General features: G+C 44.9%; 1 protein-coding gene and 1 pseudogene across 2 annotated transcripts in view; one reads left to right on the top strand and one right to left on the bottom strand.

The window, feature by feature from the left end:
- LOC307048600 (small ribosomal subunit protein uS10-like) overlaps positions 1–4,913 on the bottom strand; it is a 30,299-nt pseudogene extending 25,386 nt beyond the window's left edge. Inside the window, exons 1-2 of the transcript in view lie at positions 4,894–4,913; positions 3,965–4,072 (exon numbers count right to left, since the gene is read on the bottom strand). The product of the transcript in view is annotated as a small ribosomal subunit protein uS10-like (transcript). The remainder of the gene's footprint in view (positions 1–3,964; positions 4,073–4,893) is intronic.
- LMX1A (LIM homeobox transcription factor 1 alpha) overlaps positions 1–21,529 on the top strand; it is a gene marked incomplete at both ends in the record, with an annotated part of 149,734 nt that overhangs the window by 99,888 nt on the left and 28,317 nt on the right. Inside the window, one exon of the mRNA XM_079697864.1 lies at positions 4,922–5,154. Within this exon, the coding sequence (XP_079553990.1) occupies positions 4,922–5,154 (233 nt within the window). The remainder of the gene's footprint in view (positions 1–4,921; positions 5,155–21,529) is intronic.

Below are 21,529 nucleotides of genomic sequence, written 5' to 3'. Positions count from 1 at the left end.
GACAGGGCAGCCTTGTTTAGCACTCCATCCCTACGCCTGCCCCACGGAGAGTGCTCAGCAGAGAAAGGAGAGCATTATTAGAGAGCTTGGGCTCTGGACACTTCTCCACCAGCTGGATCCTGTTATCCCCATTTTACAGGTGAGGGGATCAGATGCAACAAAGAGATAAAGAATCATTTGAAGAGATTTCAGGGGTGGGTGAATTTCTAACAGTGGGCAAAGTTGAGAGCTGTTATGTATGCCCAGAAGAGCTGGGCATTTCTGGAAACCGTGCTTAGCTTTCTAGGGCACAGGCAGGCTGCCAGGCTCTGAACCCAGAGTGAGGTCTCATTAGCATTCAGAGGCCAAAGTCACCGTGGGGGCTGCCATCCAGGGCATTGGGAAGAGACAGGCTGTGTTTTAATTACGACCTGGACTTTTGAACAAATCCTTTTCTCTGCTTGTCTGAGCCTTAGAGAAAACAACTTGTGGGAAGTGTGTAGTCAGCAGCTGGGTCCACAGTGGTACCCATACAGCTGTGTACACATCTGGCACACAGGTGGTGGACTGCGTGTGCCTTTTCTCCTTGGGTTGCCCTGGGGTTAGTGAGGGTAGCAAGAGCCAAAGCAGTAAGGTGAGGTCAACCTGGTCTTTACCCAGAGTGGGGCAGCCAATGCAGAGAATGGAGAGAAATGGGACTGCTCCCCCTCTTCTGGGTCTGTATCCCACCCCTTAGCCAAGCATGACCATTTCACGATCTGAGCCCAGACAGTCCTGCCACTTCCTCTGGCCGTTCCTGAGTCAACATGGTGAGATTTCTTTGTTGAGCTCACCCTAACCCTCCCTTCTCCAACTTGGGGGACATTTTTGGAGTGGGGGATGAAATTAAGAAGGGAGGAGGAAGAGGAGGAGATTAACAGGGTAGAAGTTAGACAAGCACAGATGCCACCACCTGCAGCTGTGGATTCTCAAGAGCTTGTTGACTCCTGGGAGCGTTTGCCTTGAGTCTGTTTAACAGTTCATTCCTGGGGAAGGGGAGGAGAAGGAGGGCTTGGGGACAAAGGGCCTTTGACCAGCTCCTGTTAAAGTACTGATTCGTTTGCTCAGGTTGGCAAACAGTGTCTAGAGACTCCAGGCCAGGGATGAACTGGGTGGGTTTTCTGTCTGATGCACAACATCCAGCATGGGGGGAGGGGAGTAAAGGCAGTTGTTCAAGGGCCTGGGGCGCCCTGAGGTTCAGATATGGAGAGCAAAACCACCCTGGGCAGCTGGGGGAAGGGAGAGGGCAGGGGCAGGGCTGCTAGTACCTGGGGTTCAGTTTTGGGGGCTGTCACATACCTTGTTAGTGGTGAAAGAGCCGCAGCAGCCCTTGAACTGTCTCCCAACCTCACCCCCCCTTTCTGAAGCTGAGAGGCAGAGGGAAGGTATATCAGGATGGGTGTTTCTAATGTGCTTCTGATGGCCAAGGGCAGGGAGGATTGGTGTTGGGGCCCAAGGCCCGGGTTAAGAGTGAGACCACACATGCACTTCTCATCCCGAGCTGTTCTGGAGTCACCTGCAAGCTGGCCTCTGTCCAGGGAGGCTGTTCCCTAGTAGATTCATGGGAGGCGGCTTCAGTCCCTTCTCCAAGCCTTGGCTTCCTTCACTCAAAGAGTTTGAATGGCCTCCCTCTTTCTTGTACCAGTTCCCTCCTTGGGAATTCCTCCTTACCTGCTTTTCCACTCTACCCTCAAAACTCTTTACTTCATCCAGGAAGCTTCCAAGATAAACACACCGTGCACGTGTATAGACTTAGGCGTCAACTAGTACAGCTTTAGAGCTGAGAAGTGATTAAATATTATAAACAGACTACGGCTTTATGCCACTCTGTTTTGTATTCTTGAAACATTGCTTTGTATCATTCTTATATTCTGTTTCCCAAAGGTCAGTCCCTCTGGGTAGACATTATTTATCTGTTTGTTTCTTTGTTTGCTGTTTCTCTCACTATCACATGAGCTCCATGGAGGACGGGGACTTTGTTTTGTATCATCTGTGCCCACGATACTGCCTGACACATAACAGACACTCCACATAGGCTGGTTTATGAACATGAATGTTGCTGGGTGGGGCTTTCTTTCCCCACCTCCCTGTTAAGACACAGTGTCTTGTGTAGTGCACAGTGGATGCTTCTGAATCAATGAGAGAATGAATGAAGACTAAATGAGTGAGTGAATGTATGAACGAGCTTTTGAGATGGGATTGGCCACACTTAGGCCATCATGGCGGATGGCCTGTCTATAGAAAAATGCTCTTCAGTTATTTGTTTCCTTGTCTCCTGCCGAGGTAGGGCTCATGAGCAGAGCAAGGTGCCTTCAGCCCCCTGATATCCTCTGAGTCAGCTTGTGTCTGCCTTTGTGATGAGAGGAGGGGTGTTTGGAGCTTTATGAATTCACTCTGCCCATTTTGTCTCCGCTTGGCACCATCCTCTCCCTTATACCATCTGACCTTCCCATGTCTAGTGACACCTCTGGTATGTGGAGACAAACAGAGAGAGTTTTTGAGAGAGATTTCCCCCCCTATTGCGCTACTACTTTAAAAAAGAAAATAACTCTTTATTTTGGAAATAAAAAAATGAATGCTATAATGAATGAATCCCAGAGATATTTTTAGGGTCTGTTATCTCTGTGCTTATACCCAAGGCTTTGACAAAGGCGATTATGTTATCATGAGGCAATTTAAAAAAGAGAAAGAAAAACGGAGAAATCTACTTTAGATTTTAATCTTTCATAGACTGCCCTGAGCTCTTACTGATCTGGGGTGACCGGGAAGAGATGGGCCACCTTTACTGGGAGCCTACTGTGTGTCAGCTCTGAGGCCAGGCTCTTTGCACATCTTATTTCAGAAGAGGGTGAGCAGGTGAAGTCAACAGGTCAAATCAAATCAACTTTTATTGAGTACCCACCATGTGCAAGAGGTTGTAGGGCATATAAATATTCCATAGGCCTAGTTCTTGGAATACAGGCTGTTGGCAAGATAAGTTATAAACATGGGAAAATTGAAAAATAAGGCAAGATTAAGATTTTTTTTTTTTTTTTGCGGTACGTGGGCCTCTCACTGTTGTGGCCTCTCCCGTTGCGGAGCACAGGTTCCGGACGCGCAGGCTCAGAGGCCATGGCTCACGGGCCCAGCCGCTCCGCAGCATGTGGGATCTTCCCGGACTGGAGCAGGAACCCGTGTCCCCTGCATCGGCAGGCAGACTCTCAACCACTGCGCCACCAGGGAAGCCCTAAGATATTTTAAGTCAGCATTAGGAAGCAATGCTCTTGGGACTGGAAGAGATTGTCTGGCCTCACATCTTTAACAACAGCAAGGTTTTGCAGACAGTTGTCTGCAGAGCGGGCAGCAGAGCCCAGGCTTCCTGATCAGCTATTCTTGTGTCTTGAAGCATCTCCAGATAACTACCCAGTGACCAGCACAGACAGGTCATGGTGAAAGTGTTCAGGGGAGGTGTGGTCACTCCGGAGGGGTGTAGGGGAGGTCTGGGCAGGATTCAGGGAGAAGGTGGGAGCAGTTGTGTCCTGAAGAGTGTGTTGTATTCAGGTAGATTAAACAGAGAAGAAAGGGCTTTGCAGGAGGGCGACAAGGCATAACAAGGCCCAGAGGTAAGAAATCAGGAACGTTGTGCGCAGGTGTGGTGACATATCACCATCCTCCAGCTCTGGCCGCCAGGAGCCTGGGAGCCGACCCCACGCTTCCCAGTCTCCAGGCCCTGGATCTGTCCCCTCCTGTCTGGCTTCCCTGCTGCTGCCTTAGTGCCGCCGCTTGTCACCACTCAGCTGCTCTCCCTCACTCATCTCTCCAACCCCAATTCCCCTCCACCTTTCATATTGCAAAGAGTTCCTTTTCTAAAACAGGCTCTTAGCGTGTTGAAATTGTTCAAAGGCTTCTGGTTGCTTGTCAGATGCTGTCCAGCCCCAGTGTGCAATCCGGTCATGACTTGCCTCACCTGTCACCCTTCTCCAGGCCCCCAGCCTCCAACCTGGTGGAGGACACAGCATGCTCCCAGCAAAGCATGTACTTGCAGGACGTCAGGCCTTTGCCCAGGCTGTTCCTTCTGTGGGGAATCCACTCCCCAACCCCTTCAGGCCTGCTGCCTGCCCACCTTCCTGTCTTCCGTTTGACCAAGATTTATTGAATGGGTAATAAAATGCAAATCCCCCTGCTGACTCCCTGACAGTTAGTTGTCTTCTCTTCTGTGTTCCCGGGACCCTCTAGTTATTTGGACATGTTTATCTCTCCCATTAGCCTGAGCTCATTTCTGGAAGGGATTTTCTTTTATTCACCTTAATATCACTAGTACCTACTGCATCCACCTGGCATAGATAGACACCCTCTTCGTGGTTGGTTGAAAGTAAGTGAAATGAGATAAGAGTGAAGTCCCGAGAGCTGGGCTGAATGCACTGAACGTCAAGATGGGAAGTTGGGATGCAGTTTATCTCTCAACTAGATTACACCTCAGAATGCCCTGGGAGCTTGTTAAAAATTCATATTCTGGGGCCCATCCTTTTGCATGCTGATTGGAGTGGACCTGGACCTTTTTGTTATTGTTATTTTGTTTACATAATCACCCCCCTGGGGATTCTGGGCAGCCTGCCTGGCATCAGTCTGTAGGGCATCCTTTGGGAACACTGTGCCATGGACCACACCAAATACACACTGGGCTTCAGCTCACCCTTCTTCCAGCACCTCTCACCCTGCTTTTCTTAAGCCTTTGAAAGAGTAACTTAACTGAATTCTTTGGTGCAACCTCCTCAGGGAGTAAATCATCTGGATTTAAAACCTATTCCATTCCAAGCCTCTTTGTCCCAGTTCTTGAAGTTCCTTTCGCTGTTGACTTGAGAGGAGACCTGGGACCCAGCCATCTTTCTCACCGACCTTGCTTTGCTTTCTCCCATGCTGCCAGGCTGTTTGCTGTCAAATGCGGGGGCTGCTTTGAGGCCATCGCGCCCAATGAGTTTGTGATGCGGGCCCAGAAGAGCGTGTACCACCTGAGCTGCTTCTGCTGTTGTGTCTGCGAGCGGCAGCTCCAGAAGGGCGATGAGTTTGTCCTGAAGGAGGGGCAGCTGCTCTGCAAAGGGGACTATGAGAAGGAGAGGGAGCTGCTCAGCCTGGTGAGCCCGGCAGCCTCAGACTCAGGTGAGTGCCGTGTGGTGGGCAGGGGGCGTGTGGGAGAGTGGGGTGCGGTGGCAGTCTGCATTGCTTTCTCTTTTAGGGGGCCAGCCACCAGGGCACCCTGGTCCCATGGCAGAGCAGCGCTGTGCATTCCAGGAAGTTCCTTTGTGAGCTCGGAGTAAGCTCTTATCAGTCAGGTATTGCCGTGATGATGCTGCATAACAAATTACCCCCGAATTCTATGGTGTACCACCAGAAACACTTATTCACACATCCACAAGCCTCTGGGTTAATGGAAGTGACTCTGCTTCACACTGAAGGTCTTCAAGTCACCTGGGATCTGCTGATCTCAGCCGAACTTAGCTCTAGGCTGTAGACCAGGTTCAAGTCTGCTCTGTGTGGTTCATGCTGGGGTCCAGGCTTGAGAAACAGCAGCTATGGGGCATAATTTCCTGACAGTGGCAAAAGTGCAGGAAGGCATGCTCAACCATGCAAGTACATTTCAAACCTCTGCTCATATCATGGCTGCTAATATTTCACTGGCCAAGTCAAATCAGAAGATGAAACCCAAAGTCCAGGGAGGGGAAATACACTGCATGTACTGCGAGGCCCTGACAGGGTAAAGATACATAAAACTATTAAAGAGAATGATGGATTGGAACCAATAATTCCATCTGCCACAGTCACTGAACTACTCTCGCCTTTGTTTCCTCATCTGTCAAGTGGGAAAGCTGGAATCTCTAAGGCTTGGTGGGTCACATAAAGAAAGCATCTAGAATATACTTGTTCCACTCACCCAAGACCCACCCACCCTCCCTGGAGAGGGAAAAGAGAGGAGGTGGCAGAGGTTCAGAGTCCTTTTAGAGCAGGTATTACAAGGCCAGAGAAATTAAAACTGCCCAGGTGAAGCATGGAATGCCTTCCCAGGGTGTCTGTCCCACAGGGCGGCGTGTGTCTTAGCCTGGCCTCCCTTTTCCTGGAAGAATCTGGAGATCCAATTAGGTGATATCCATGTAAACTTACTAGTTTTTGCCACTGCCAATTACAGTCCAGTTCCAAACACCCTACCATGGCTTACAAGGCCTTTGGAATCTCACTCTGCCCAACTCTTCAACCTCGTGGGAGCCTCTGACCCCTCCCCTCTACACTCAGCAGACATCAGTGTCTCCACTCACTTCCACATCTCAAAAGTTTCTTCCCTCTCTGCCTCTTTCCCTCACTCTTTTGTCTTGCTTGCACATCTTTTAAGCTTCTTTCTAGGGCCTGCTTCATCGAGGAAGACTCCTATTCCCATGTGCCGGGTGAGTTTACCCTTAACCTCTCCTGCCGTGAGATGGATCCTACTTGATTGGAGTTGCTTGCCTGGCTGTTTGTTGTCCTTGCCAGAGTGCTAAGCCCCATGAGGGACCGTGTGTGTCTTTTTTACCACTGTATCCACAGGGCTTAGCACAGGCCTGGAACGCTGAGGGTGCTTGACAAAATCTGTGTTAAAGGGTGAATAAACACATGGAACAGAAGTCCTATGGTGTGATGCTTGAGTCCGAGAGCTTTGGAGGTAGTCAGGTGGGCATTCTGACTGCACCACTTAGATCTGTGTGTCTTTGGGCAAGTTTCGGAGCCTCTCTCAGCCTCAGTCTCCACGGCTGTAAAATGGTGATCATCATGCCTACCTAATCATTTTATTTGGGGGAATAAAAGATAAATGTATGTAAGTGCTGGTGCTTATTTACCAAGTGCCTGCTGGTGTTGGCATCTTCATCACAGTTGTGTTTTGCTTCCTTTACCTCCCAGCTGGTTCTTCTTGCCTGACTCTGCTTGCAGCCACAAGTAAGCTGACACCAGGACAATCCCAACTTCTATTGGATTCATTAGACTTAAGTTTTCCTGGATGTTTTAATCTGAGGGAAATTCCTCCTTGTCAGTAACACTGCCACTGACAGATTGAATGTCTCACTCTTGGGTAACTGGGCCCATCCTAAACTGAGCTTCATGGCCTCCACTTAGTGGGTCATCTCATCCTACTTTTCCTTTAGGTGTCATGCCGTACCCACTCACTAGGTCTCTTCTGCAGAATATTGCACAATCTTCAAATTCCCAAGGGGCTTAGGTGCTATGGTGATCAGAATACCAGCATGACCTCAGAAAAACATGCACACCCAGAAGGACATACCATTCTTTCTCACGTGGAAATAAATGCTGTGGTCTAGCCTTTCTTGCTACACAATTGTGTGGGTCTTGACCAGTGTTTTCCAATTACAGATTTTAATTAGCTACAAACAGTATGAGTCACTAGTGTATTGCCCTCTCCCCATGTGCAAAGACAAAAATAAGTTGGATCTAAGGAGTATTAAAAGTATAATGTTCAAAGACTTGTTGTTGCCAAGGGGGAGGGGTCTGGAGGAAGGAGGGATTGGGAGTTTGGGATTAACAGATACAAACTATTATATGTAGAATGGATAAACAACAAAGTCCTACTGTATAGCACAGGGAACTGTATTCAATATCCTGTGATAAACTATAATGGAAAATAATTTTAAAAAGAATGTATGTATATGTATAACTGAATCACTTTGCTGTACAGCAGAAATTAACACAACATTGTAAACCTACTATACTTCAATTTTTGAAAAAGTATAATGTTCAGAGTAGGAAAACTGCAATGGGTCCACTTTTCTAACCACATTTTCAGCAATATGTTTTGTAGTTCCGGGCATTTCTTTCTGGGGCTGATATTCACAAACTGGAGCTTTCCAGGTCACTTATTCATGTATTCGTTCAGTAGACGTATCTTGAGTGCTTGCTTTATGCCAGGCATGGTGTCAGGCTATGAATGACAAGAATGGCATGGAGGTGGGGAGGTCTCCAACCCATGTCAGATGAAGGAACTGGAGATATTTAGGCTAGAAAAGTAAAGACTAAATAAGGACATAATTATTGCCTTCAAATGGTTGGACCAGACCTGTTTTTTTTTTTTTTTCTAGCTTCAGAGAGAAGAATTAGAATTCATTCAATTCTTTAACAAAATCACTGAGTATTTATACTATAGATGAAAAGGCAAAGGGAAGTAATTTTGACTCAACATAGGGGAAGTTACGATGTCATTCTAATTACAAGGTCTAACACAGTGTAACTACTCAGGAGATACCCAATTGTTGTGATCAATAAGTACCTAATGAGTTGAGTTAAATCTTCAAGAAAAGAAGTCCACCTCATATTTACAGAAAACAAACAATTTTAGGATCTGTCCCAATACAGATACAATTTTTCCTCTCATTTCTGTCCTGAGTGTTCTACATATTGTAGGTGCTTGATTAAATATTTGTTGAGTGAATGATTGAATGACTTGTCATCTTTAACGTTTTTATCAATGGCTTGGATGAAGACACCGAAGGCAGGATTATTCGATTTGCAGATGACACAAACCTGTCAGGGAGTGCTGGTGTGGCAGCTGATATTCACGATGTTCAATAAGATTTTGACAAGCTAACAGAACAGTACAAAGTCAGCAAGATGAGATCTAACCATTGGGTTCCAAAATTCAACAGTAATTATATGCAGTGGGGCCTCAGAATTTCACATGGGGTTTTAGTTGATCATAAAGTCAATAGGAACCAAAAGGCCATATACTGCTTTACTAGAACTATGATGTCCCTAACATGTAATTACAGTTCCATTTTTTTTTTTTTTTTGCATTTGTCAGAGTACATTTAGGATTTTTGGTCTAGGTTTAAACAATGCATTTTAGGAGATCACAAACAAATTAGAGAAAGTCTTGAGGAGAGCAATTGGCTCGTTAAATGATACATATCTAAAGAAACTCAGTATATTTAGTTTTGTAAAAATAAGACTAAGGAGATATGAGAGTCACACCCAAGGGTGTAGACCCATGTACTGGGAGTGAAATGACAGATTTTGGTTCAATATAGGATAGAACTGTGTCCAAAAAGGGTGCAGACTAGACTCCCTTTATGGGGAACAAACCTGCTTGTCTTTTAACATTTTAATTACAGTGGGTGGGTGACTGGGTTAGTGACCTCTAGGGCTGCTTAAATCTAGGATTTTAGAATATATGCTGCTGACTGTTCCAACTTACACAAAAGCATGTGACACGTTTAGAGCTATATGGGACACCAAACTCAGGAGATACTCAGGTGCTGGATGTTCTTTTCTTGTGTGGCCAGAAAATCCTCCTTTTGGTCCCTGCTTTGCCAGTGGCCTTGAAGGACCCTCCCAAGCAGTGGAATTGTATTTGTAGCCAGAGTCAGACCGTTTTCTTTGGGTTTATTGGGCAACTTGGATGCCGAGGGCCTCCAGGATAGACCTGGCAACATTCATGCCTGTGCTTTCTTGATCAGAGAATCCTGGGCTCTGACCATAATTGGTAGGCACATTAGAGGTTATCTGGTTCAGACTCCCACCAGGAGCTCATCCAGCCTCTGTTTGAGCCTGTCTGACCATGGGGAGCTCTTGACCTCACATTCTCAGTGTGGATTGACAGAATTGTTAAATTGAGCCCCAATATCTATTTCCATGTGTAACCTCGGCCTTGGCCTTGGTTCAGCTTTCAGAAACTCACAAAATACATCAGTCTCCCTGACATGTGGTAGCCCTTCGAGTTAGAGACAGAATCCCTTATGCTCCCTAAGTCTTCTCTTTTCCTTTCTAGTTCTTCCTCTTTCCTCCAGCTATTCCTTAGAAGAGACTCTTTGTTCTATCTACAAAAATACTATATTCTCTTTAGAATGTACCACCCAGAAGGGAATAAAATCTTCCATATGTGGTCTGAACTAGCACCATGTTATTATTACTACTTGTCATGGACATCGTATTCTATTGATGTCATTAGCTTTTTTGACCTAGGGAAGGGGGTGGAGACTTGGGGGCTGACTATAGGCCATCAGGGCTTCTGGCTCGTCCATGTTGCATTTCTTAATTACCTAGCCCTCTTATTTTCACATTTTCTTTTAACATCAGAGTTTGTCTAAGAATGTCTTGTGTAGTGATTTTTAAAGACTTTTAAAATTTTGAAATAAAATTTTAGATTTATAGAGCAGGTGCAAAGTGGGACAGACTTTCCCATATACCCTTCACTTAGCTCCTCCTAATGTCAACATTTTACATTTAAATATACATTTTGATAAACGTACCACATAAACCAAGAAATTAACATTGGTACAGCTCTATTAACCAAACTATAGACTTTATTCAGTTTCAGGAGATTTTCTACTAATGTCTTTATCCATTCCAGGATCCAATCTAGGATACCATGTTACATTTAGTTTTATGCTATATTTATGTTAAATTGCCTTTTTTCTTCATTTTTGGGATCACTAGAAATGCCTAGTCAGAATTTCATTTTTGCCTCTCCCCCAGCAATATCTGTTATGTTTTATTTCCTTTTAACATCTCTCACCATAGGATCCATCTGTTTTTTGCTTATTTGTTTTGGGGTTCGTTTGTTTATCATTTTAAGATTTTCTTAACTGAAGAAGGGAATGCATTTTAGATCGTGCCCAGGGTTTATTCCTTGGCTATGATTTTCTCCCAGGGTTCAAACCATTACATCCTCTTCGTACCAGCTCTTCCTTGGTCAGACCAAAGTCCAAGAATAGCTGGTCTTGCATTTCTTCCTTTATCTTCTTAGAGTTCAAACTGTCAGCAGCCTAAGGCAGGATTCTTTCTGATGCTCTGCTTTTGTAGAGGGATTTTCCCAGAAGAAGCCTGGGTCATGAAGTCCCATCATGAGAAGCCTTTCTGCAAAGGAGGTATTATGTTTTGGACGACTACAGCAATTTAGTGGCCTCTGTTTATCGGGTTGTCTGGACAGCACTGAAAGGCTTATGCTGCTTCTCTCCTAATGGTCTGCACTCCCCTGGCCCTCGCACAGTGTCTGGCATGCAGTAGGCACTCAGTAAATGTTTGTTTATTGTGTGAACACCTGTTCACGTTAGCCTCTGTGGTCCTTAGCAGAGAAACACCAACCAGAAGTATGACTTTCTTCTTACTGGAGCAGGAATGAAGATTATTCACACATACCAGAGTTTACGAATCCTTCTTCCTTCTTAATTTTTCTTAGGATGTGGGATATTGCTGCTTTGAATGATCCAGATGACTCTCTTGTTCTCCTTGTGTAATACATCTCTCTCTCCTCCTCTTTTCATTACCACTGATATTTAGATACTGGTTTTCATTTCCTTCTACAACCTTGGAACTGATTTTTTTGTATTCATTACAGAAATATTTCAGCCTATCTTGGAACTCTTCTTGTTCTTCAATAAATTAGAATAGAGAGGCAGCAGTTACCTCATGAGTTCTGGAAAATACTTGACTGTCCTGCGGGATTATCTTGTCAGCTCATAGTCATGAATTTTAAAATGCAAGGAAAAGTCAGCAGGAGGTATGAGGAAGTCTCATTCTCCACCTGGTAGTACAAAGGGCTTGGGATCTAAAGTTAGACAGATCTGAATTTGAGTCTTGCCTACACTCAGAAGCAGTGTGATCTTGGGAAAAGTTACAGGCACACCTTGGAGATGTTGTGGGTTTGGTTCCAGACCACCTTAACAAAGAGACTATCTCTGTAAAGCAACTCACAAGAATTTTTTAGTCTCTTAGTGGTTATAAAAGTTATGTTCACACTACACTCTAGTCTATTAAGTGTGCAATGGCATTATATCTAAAAGCACAATATACATACCTTAATTAAAAAATACTTTACTGCTTTAAAAAAATGCCAAAACAGTTACAATAGTAACATCAAAGATCACTGATCCCAGATCATCATAACAAATATAATAATGATGCAAAAATTTGAAATATTGCGAGAAGTACCAAAATGCGACAGAGACATGAAGGGAGCAAATGCTGTGGCCAATACAGCACCGACAGACTTGCTCAATGCAGGGTTGCCACAAACCTTCCATCTGTAAAAAAAAATGCAGCATCTGCAAAGCGTAATAAAGTGGTACACAATGCAATGAGGTCTGCCTGTACTTCTCATCTCCAGGACTCTATCTGTTAATCAGTAAAAAGTGGATCATAACACTTATTTTGTGGATTGCTGTAAGAACGCAGAGAGGTAATGCATATCAAGGGCCTGAAATTTGTTGGATGCCCAGTAAATGGCAGGTGTCATTATTATCTCCTGGTGCAGAGGCTAGCATACTTCTGGATAGCTCATGGCTCATAAGCTTATTTCTCCAAAGATCTATCATTTCACAAACATCTCATCTTCTGTCTTTGCGCTTCTATTTTAGATGCTTCTGGATAGCTGACCCGAGGGCATCTCAGGGTAGTACAGAGGGCCTCTCATTTGGGGTGGCTAGGATGATGGGCTGGAGAGGGATCGATTCGCTCCATGGGCCTGCGTGTCTCAAAGGTACTCTCCAGGCTTTGAACATTAGAGCTAGCATTGCACCCTGGAAAGTCAGTGCAGAAGACCAGGAGGTCTTGCAGTCGCTTCTGGGACTCAATAGGAATTTCAAGCAAGAATGGAAAGGATGTGTTGAACTTAGCTGCCGTTCTCTTCTGCAACACCCATCTTTGAGTTCAGGAAGGACACTGAACCTGACAGGTACCCGTTAGAGAATGCACTGTATTCCTGCAGAGGCCTCAGCATTGCTCTGTTACATGCCATGATCTATTTCTGTCCTTCCAGGCAGCCACCTAACCAACCTTTAATCCGAGAGATATTTCTTACAAACGCCTACCCCGTGTCAGGCTCTGTGCTAAATGCTGTGTTTTCATTGCAGAAAAAGAAGGGCAGAGGAGTTAGAGAATACTGAGCAGCTCAGATCAGGAAAACATCTCGAAGTCAGCCTCCTAATATCAGGGGGAACAGAGAGGCCAACCTAGTTGATATAAAGGGGCTGAGAGCTAGGAAAAGAGACATAGTCTGGAGATCAGCCTTGTCATCTTTTCCTTTAAGAAACAAGGGGGTGAGCTATTATAAAAACAAATACAAAAACAAAAAACCTTGAGTAGATATTAAAATACTTAGATAAACATTATAGTTGTTAAGAAATCCATTTAAATTCTATTTTATATTTTCTTCTAAAGCAGTGTGTTCAAGACTCCTCTACAAGAGCATTTTCCAGAAAATTTTAACTGCAGCTCAGTAAAAATCATTTTTAAATCATGCCCTAGCATACACATTTATGTGTGTATAGGAAATAAAAATGCAACAGTTATATTGATTTACTGCTAATCTACATGCTGATATTAACCATTATATTTATTTTTTAATTCTAGTCTTAGCCACTCTATTAATTTCATAATCCATTGATGGATCATGGCCTGAAGTTTGAAAAATACCGCTTCAAAGGGCAGTTACTTTCAACCCTATCCCCAGGTTTTGGAATTACAAATTCCTCAAATTTCAAGCTAATGAATATGTTTTAATCTTCTGCATATACCCACACTGTGTCAGGTGCTGAGACTAACACCAAAGACTCAGAAGATATCGTCTGGCCCCAAAGACTTGGCTCAATGCCGTGCGTAAACACGCAATAACTGTTATCTGTTTTCATCTTTGTTGGTATTATTAAGGAGACATGAAGAGCACACATATTTATATCATGACTAGCACAAAGGTCTTTGTGGACATTTTTTGATTTACTAATCTGGCATCTCTGGATAGTAGGCAAGAGGCAGTTATAATTGCCTGAGCCTCTCAAGTTTTTTCCAAAATCAAGTTTTGTCTTTTGTTAGTATCACAGCCATGAAATTGATGACCAGAATTATTTGTTGCCCTCAGTCTGAGGCTCAATGCTTCTTGCCTCTTCTGAACCTTTGTCTTCTAGTGTATTTGTTTTGTCTCCGTGTTATAGATGGAAAAATAAGGACACAGGATACTTGAGTCGGGGATAAGCCAGAATAAGAACTTAATTCTACCAATTACCGAGTCAGGATACTTGATACTCAGCCTTTGCTGTAATTATGAGTTGGGTAGAGTTTATCTTTGGTGCTTGAAAAGTTACAGGCAAAATACAGATTATGCATTATCTCTTTTCTGCTGAACTGTAATTTAATTTTGGATATGTGCTCACACTTAATTTTGATAAAAACCAAAATTTAAAACTAGTGCAACGGTTTCAGAGCATATTTAATCTATAATGGTGTGTTGTGTGCGTTCATTTCTTTGCACAATCCCTGTAAGAAAAAAAATTGGTCAAGTGGACAATTGATCATTGTGATCTTTGCATGATGAAGATGATGTTAACAATTATGGAGCCCTCACTCTGCACAGAGCATTGCCTTAAGCACTTTACATGAGTGAACTAACTTAACCTTTATATCAAGCTGATGAGGAAGGCAATGTTATGATTATTCCCATTCTACAGATTAGGAAGATGAACATGGACAAAGTATTAATTTGCTTAAGGTCCTACAGCTAGTAATGAAAAGAGCCAGCATTCAAACGCAGTTCAGCTCCAGTCTGTTTCGTTAATAACTAGGCTGTATTGCCTAGTTGATAAAAATGTACACGTGTATTAAAATTGACCTCACGGGGCTTCCCTGGTGGCGCAGTGGTTGAGGGTCTGCCTGCCGATGCAGGGGACACGGGTTCGTGCCCCAGTCCGGGAAGATCCCACATGCCGCGGAGCGGCTGGGCCCGTGAGCCGTGGCCGCTGAGCCTGCGCGTCCGGAGCCTGTGCTCCGCAACAGGAGAGGCCACAACAGTAAGAGGCCTGCCTACCGCAAAAAAAAAAAAAAAAAAAAATTGACCTCACGTTTTGTTCTCGTGTTTCACTGACAGCTCTCCCTGCTAGTTATGGCAGGGCTCCAGGTACTCTGTCAGACTTACTACCTGAGAGACCCCAACTGAAAAATCTTTTCACGTACAATTAAAGCAATGAAAACAAGGTGATTTGAACTGAGTCTCCACTCCCTTTCAAATCAATCACAAGTTTGCCTTCTGTTCTAACCTCTGGTTTCTCCTTAATAATTAATATAATTAATAACTATCACTATACTTCACATGCACACCTTTTATAAGGAAGTAGGAGGCTTTCAAGGATCCAAAGCCAACATGATGTATGAATGTGGAAGTACTTTAAAAGTATGCATAAGTTACTATTATTGTTTTTTGTTGTTTGGTTTTGTTTTTACAACTATTCAACAAACTTCTGTTCTGCTCCCTATGGCTTATTTGATGGCAGCAGGAAAAAACAGTTGCTCTTTTTGTCCAGATGAGAGGCATCAGCCATCCAAACCACAGTCCTCATTAATTAAATGGATAAAAGTACAACGGTGGAGTAAATCAGTACATATAAAAACTTTTTCTAACAGGCTTCTACAGGCTGACCTGGAATGTCCTGCCATCTGCTATAACCCCACTCTCAGGAGAACTGCACTCAGATTAGTTTTTCCGGCAGCAGTGATGAAATTTGTGCTTCTGTCTATCCATCTTTGTATCGGATCCTCTTTGGGTACAAGGGCAGGGCTTTGCAGTGTGACCGGTGAGTGTTAGGAGTGAAGTCTCTGGCCATGCAGAGCCAACCCATGACTTTGACCTTTCACGACCTGAGCTAAATAATCAGAGACTCACTTTCCTTTACTATCATGTAGTAAAGATGGGGGAGGAAGTGCAGAAAAGACGCCGGTTTTCTTACGTTGACTTTCCAGCCAAGTCTATCAACTTTTAGATTTCCTACCAAGAGTTTTCATGATGGGTCTAAAGAAGATTTAGACAGTATATGGAGCAAAAGGAGGAATCACCTCCAGTAGTTCCCTGTGTCCTGGTATCAGTGACCTAGGAAAAACCCAAAGTCCAGTTTACGAAGGATTGGTGGCAAACCAGGTTATGGCTTCCTCTGAGCACTTTGATATTTGATGCTGTAAAAGTATATGGAAGACTGAGTAATTTAAGAACCACTTGGATTCTTAGTGGTCCAAATCCAGGTTTGCACATTGGGATCCAGAGCTGTGCTTTTCTCTTCTTGGGGATTTGAGTAGCATGTGCATGCGTGCATTGGGTAGGATCAGTGGACCAAGCTGGTATTCAAAGTGAATGTCCAGGTATTCCTTCTTAGGAATCATAAGCGGGGGGGGTGGGGGGGAAGCAGTGACTGAACCAACTCAACATTCGTTCCATCCATAGAAATTTGCTGAGGGCCTGCATCAGGCAAGGACTGGGTTGGGGGCATGGCGGGGGCGGGGAACATGTAGAAGTATATGAGGTTTGACTGATGAGCAAATATTTTAGAGCACAGACTGTGTAGCTGGCCTATTATAGGTGGTTGAGTGAAAGCTCTGCACTTATGAAACATACTCTAATGGAGGGAGACAGTCAATAGCCAAATAAATAGATAAATGAGATTGTATGTTCAAATGAGAGTTACTCTTCAAAGTAGTCACCCTATAAAACTTATTCTATGTATGTATTTTAAAAAATACTTTGGACTCCTGTGGAATAGGCCTTGAGGATTTAATGGGTCTGTGGGTACAACCTGGGCTTCAGGGATTTTTTGGAAGATCCGTGGTTGACTCTGATGTACAGCCAGGGTTGAAAACCACTGATCTAGGTGAAGGTGAAGCTCAGGGGGACAGAGTTGGGGCACCTCAATCAGCTGCAGAGCTTTGGTGCTGAACCAAAGAGGTTCTAGAATTAAGACAGAAGGCAGCTTTTTCATTAGAGTGAGAAGGGTGGTGAGATTTAGCAAAGAAAAATCCAGTTAAATTTGAATTTCCCATAAATAGTGAATAATTTTTTTGGTATAACTATATCCTATGCCATACAAAGTTATTGTTTACCAGAAATTCAAATTCAACTCTGTGTCCTGTATTTTATCTGGCACCTCTAGATACAGTGAGCATCTAGTGGGGAGGGGGTGGAACCAATAGGGTGGTGATTGGTGCTGGAGCCTGCACAGGTGTATAAATAGATGATTGATTTGACTGGTTGGTTGATACTAGCTAGATAGGGAGAAATGTAATCCTGTCCCAAGACACGCGAGTTCCCATTTCCCTTACGTGTGCGGGTTTGGCCCCAGCCGGGCACAAGGAGGCTCCCTCTCTTGGGCCTTAGAGAAAGGCGGCGAGTGGGACTCTCCCGTTACCTTGGCAACTCCCTCCTGCAGTCAGTTCACAACCCTTTGAATGACGCTCCTGCTAGGTGCTCACCAGTCCGATTTCTTTTCTTTCTCGCTCTCGTTTTTGCTCCCAGCGCTCAGGCTGAGCCAGCGAGCCGAGGCGGGGCTCCCCGTGCCATCAGGCCGGGAGGGAGAGCGAGGTGGTGCCGGGCGCCCCAGCAGATCGGGGCACCGCATTCACCCGCTCCTCCGAGGCCCTTTAGAAATGTACAAGGGCGACCGCAGAAACACACACGGACGGCAGTTTTATGAGAAAAATGCAGATAAAGAGCCCGGCGGTAGGGCCATATGTTCCCCATAATCTCCAAAGCCGTCACTTCAATTAGAGCCTCCCCTGAGTTCTAATGCCCGGTCCTGAGTAAACAAGCCGCTCTGAAAGCAGAACTCGGTTTCCAATTAAAAGTGTACTAACATTTCTCCTTCCCTTAATTCCCGCCGAGCAAAGCCCCGCGCGGGCGGAGGCGCGCCCGGGTCGCGGCGAGGTCGTCGCCGGTCCCCGCCGCCCCGCGCCACCGCGTTCCCAGGTGACGTCAGGCGGGCCCGGGATTAGGGCCCACCCTGCGCTCCCCGCGCCCGCCGCAGAGTTAATTAAAAGTAATGCCACGGTAAATCCGCCGCTCTCTTCTGGTGGAGCCGCCTTCGCCCGCGGGCCAGCCTTGGAGGGAGGGCTTTCCGAAGCAGGTGCTGGGGATTTGCGTGCGTGAGTGTGTGTGTGTGTTTGTTTTAAGAGGGAGGGGCGTGTTGTTGAGTTTTCGAGGCTGAGATGACCTTTCCCCCCTCACCCCGTGCCTCCACCCCTGCACGTGCACTCGGATGGGGACAGACAGAGGCACAGACACATGCCACCTGAACTGGGCTTTCCTTTTGGCTCCCAGGGGGCCTATGCATCCTGGATTGGATTTTGTTCCTGGGACTCAGGACTCCTGCACACTGGGCTACAGATACCACTTACTGATTTGTCTCCCCCCACCCCTTTCATGCCCCAACCTTGAGAATTCTAAGAGCATAAATAAATGGTGGCCAGATCTGAGCTTATTTAAATAGCAGGAAAGCAACTTAACACCAACTGGCCTTCTTTAGGAGCTATTTGGAGTGCTGAATCTGAACCTTGCAGGTCCTTCAACCTCTACATTACGGCATTCTAAAAACTTGGTTTCTATGGATGCTTTCTGTTCAGCACAACTGGTTGAAAGTTGCCTGGTTTCAGATGGGAGAGTGATTGCTAGATTAACTTTCTGGCCTACTCTCTATACTGTGAAAGAATCAAAGAATTGAAGCCATTATCTGAAAAATTCCAGAAACATCAACAAGCAGAAAATCCTCAGTAGATCATTCAAATGCAAATGGTTTCCTTCTTTCATGAATTAACGACCCAAGTAATTACTTCAGTTTTCAGCTTGGCCTTGATGGTGAAGACCTCAGAGAATTAGTCTCACTAAGTCCATGACTGTTTGTTTATTCCTTACTCTCTGATTGATGCTAACTAAATTAAATTGAGGCCATCAGCAAACATTTTGAGGACCTATCTATCTGTCAGACTCTGGGTTAGATACTAGTGATTACAAGAGGAAGGGAAACAGCCTCTGTGTTGCAAGCTCTCAGGTTCCTCCGTGGATAAGAAACTCCAGTAACAAAATAATTACAGTAAAATATAATATGTGTGTATGTTATAGTGGAGGTACAAAGTGCTGTGATCGTAGAGATGGGATCAGTAATTCCTCTTTGGGTGTTTGTACGTTATTGGGGCAGAGGGATCAGAGGACTGTTTTTCTTTGTTGCTTGTTTGTTTTTGTTTTTTTTGCGGTACGCGGGCCTCTCACTGTTTTGGCCTCTCCCGTTGTGGGAGCACAGGCTCCGGACACGCAGGCTCACGGGCCCAGGCACTCCGCGGCATGTGGGATCTTCCCGGACCGGGGCACGAACCCGTGTCCCCTGCATCAGCAGGCGGACTCTTAACCACTGCGCCACCAGGGAAGCCCCAGGGGACTGTTTTTAAAAATGCTCACAATGGATGTGGCATAGTAGAGTGGTTTTGACAGAGTACGTGATTTTCAGGTGATGAAAGGCAGATGAGTACATTGTTAGAGTGGTATAGCTTTGCATGTACAGAGTTGCAGAAATAGGAATGTACCTGGCATGAGAGGAGGGCTGGAATGTAGAGTTCCTCTGCGGCAGTGGTCCCCAGCCTTTTTGGCACCAGGGACTGGTTTTGTGGAAGACATTTTTTCCATGGACAGGGCAGGGGTGGGGGTGGGCAGGGGGATGGTTCAGGAGGTAATGTGAACAATGGGGAGTGATGGGGAGTGGCAGACCTCCTGCTCTGTGGCCTGGTTCCTGACAGGCCTCGGACCAGCAGTGGTCTGAAGCCCAGGGGTTGGGGACCCTTGCTCTGGGGGTTTGAGATTCTGGTGTTGGTGAACGGTAAGAATGATGCCAAAATGCGAAGTGTTTTGTGTAGCATCTTATCTTATCCTGATGGTCATTCAAAGTCTGATCAGAACTTTGTAAACACAGTAGTGACGTTACTCAATTTGTGCTTTCAACATAGAAGTATGGAGGGTGGGTTGGAGTTGAGGTATGACTGCAGTCAGGGAAGCTGGGCAGGAGGTTATTACCATGTTACAGGTGAGGGATAAGGCTTGAACCAAGGCACAGATTAGAGAGAGGTTTCAGAGAATTCTTTCCTTCATTTATTTATTCAATACCAAGTGAACCTCTACTACGTGCCAGGCATCATTCTAAGTTCTGGGGACATAATGGTAAACAAAACAGGCCAAATATCCACCACTGGGGAGCTTAAATTCTAGAATTCAATGATGTTAAATATAGGAAGAAAAGCTGAAGTTGAGGGTGACTTTGAGGTTTCTAAATTGAATGAATGTTGTTATCACAAGCAGAGATAGAAAGTTCAGAAAAGAAGGAAAGATCTAGATAATGAATTCGGGTGGGTCGTGTTGAATTTGAAGGTTTTTGTGGACCACGTGCATGTGGATGTCTGGTGGGCAGTTGAACACATCTCTGGGATTCAAGAGGGAGGTCAGGTGTGGATTTGAGGATCACAGAAAAGCTGAGGGTTTAAAACTAGGTAGTTTTTCACCAGTGTCTCCACTGATGCAGTTGTTTGAGTCTGCATGGCTATGGGAAAACAAATAAACAACAAAACAATTACAACAACAGACATCAAGTACAACAGTGGTTCTCAAAGGAAATATATCCCAGGACCAGCCGCATCAGCATCTCCTGGGAACTTGTTAGAAATGTGAATCCTTAGACCCTACTCAGACCTCCTGAATCAGACGTCCTAGGCATGGGGTCAGAAATCTGTGAGTCTGTTGCCCTGTAAAGTTTGAGAACTACTGAACTAGAGCAGCCCGTACAGCCTACCAGATACAAGCCACGATGACTATAGCTCACGCATGAGCAGTACTTGTTAGGACTACTGTCTACAGAAACTGATGTCTCTACATCCAGGACACCTGTGGGTTGTTCTGATTCCCCCAGGGAACATGTGGACACAGACATTAATTTACACCCTGAAGTGTTATGCCTTGATTCCAGCTTCTTTTTTCATTCTAGTGTAATCTATGATATTGTGGGGCTTCTACCCTGTCTCATTCACCTCAGATTCTGATGAATGCAGTCTTCTGTTTGTCCATGTTTTTATTATATCCCCAACCATACTATGAACGAACAGATATGAAAGGACCTAGGCATCAGATAAGGCTTGACAAAACAGTTTCTGAAATTCCTTTTAACTCTGATTCTATGGTATGAATGATGCTCACACACACACACACAACCATTCTACAAGTCCCTCTTTATTACCGTCACCTCCAATGTCATTCATTCAGGCAACACTTGAACCCATCCTCTGTGACTAGCCTCAGACTGGTCACTCAGGGAACATAAAAGATTCAAAAAACACCGCCTCCATGGTCCAGATGGACCTCAACACACTCGAATTGACCAGCAAATAATACATTATTGTCTGAATAAATTGACAGTGATTTGATGTACGTTCTAGGTGTTTGAATGATTTTAGAGAAGAGAGAAATTGATGAGGACAGGAGTAGTCAGTGATTCAGTTAATGCATTGTTTTCAAACAGAAGCTGTGCACACCTGGATTTAATTTCTAGTTCTTCCACTTGATAGCTGGTGACCTGGGGTAAGCAGTGGGAGCTTCCCTTCCCTCACTTGTAAAATGGGCTGTTGTGAGGCTTGTGTAGGATAATATGTATAAAGTGTTTATTGTGGTGTCTGGCACAAAGTAAGTGCTCAATAAAGAGAATTTGTCATTGTACATATGCAT

The sequence above is a fragment of the Hyperoodon ampullatus genome, assembly GCF_949752795.1.
Source record: "Hyperoodon ampullatus genome assembly, chromosome: 2".
Lineage (NCBI taxonomy): Eukaryota > Metazoa > Chordata > Mammalia > Artiodactyla > Ziphiidae > Hyperoodon > Hyperoodon ampullatus.
The sequence above is the reverse complement of the archived record's forward strand: the minus strand, read 5'-3'. Positions and strand labels throughout refer to the sequence as shown.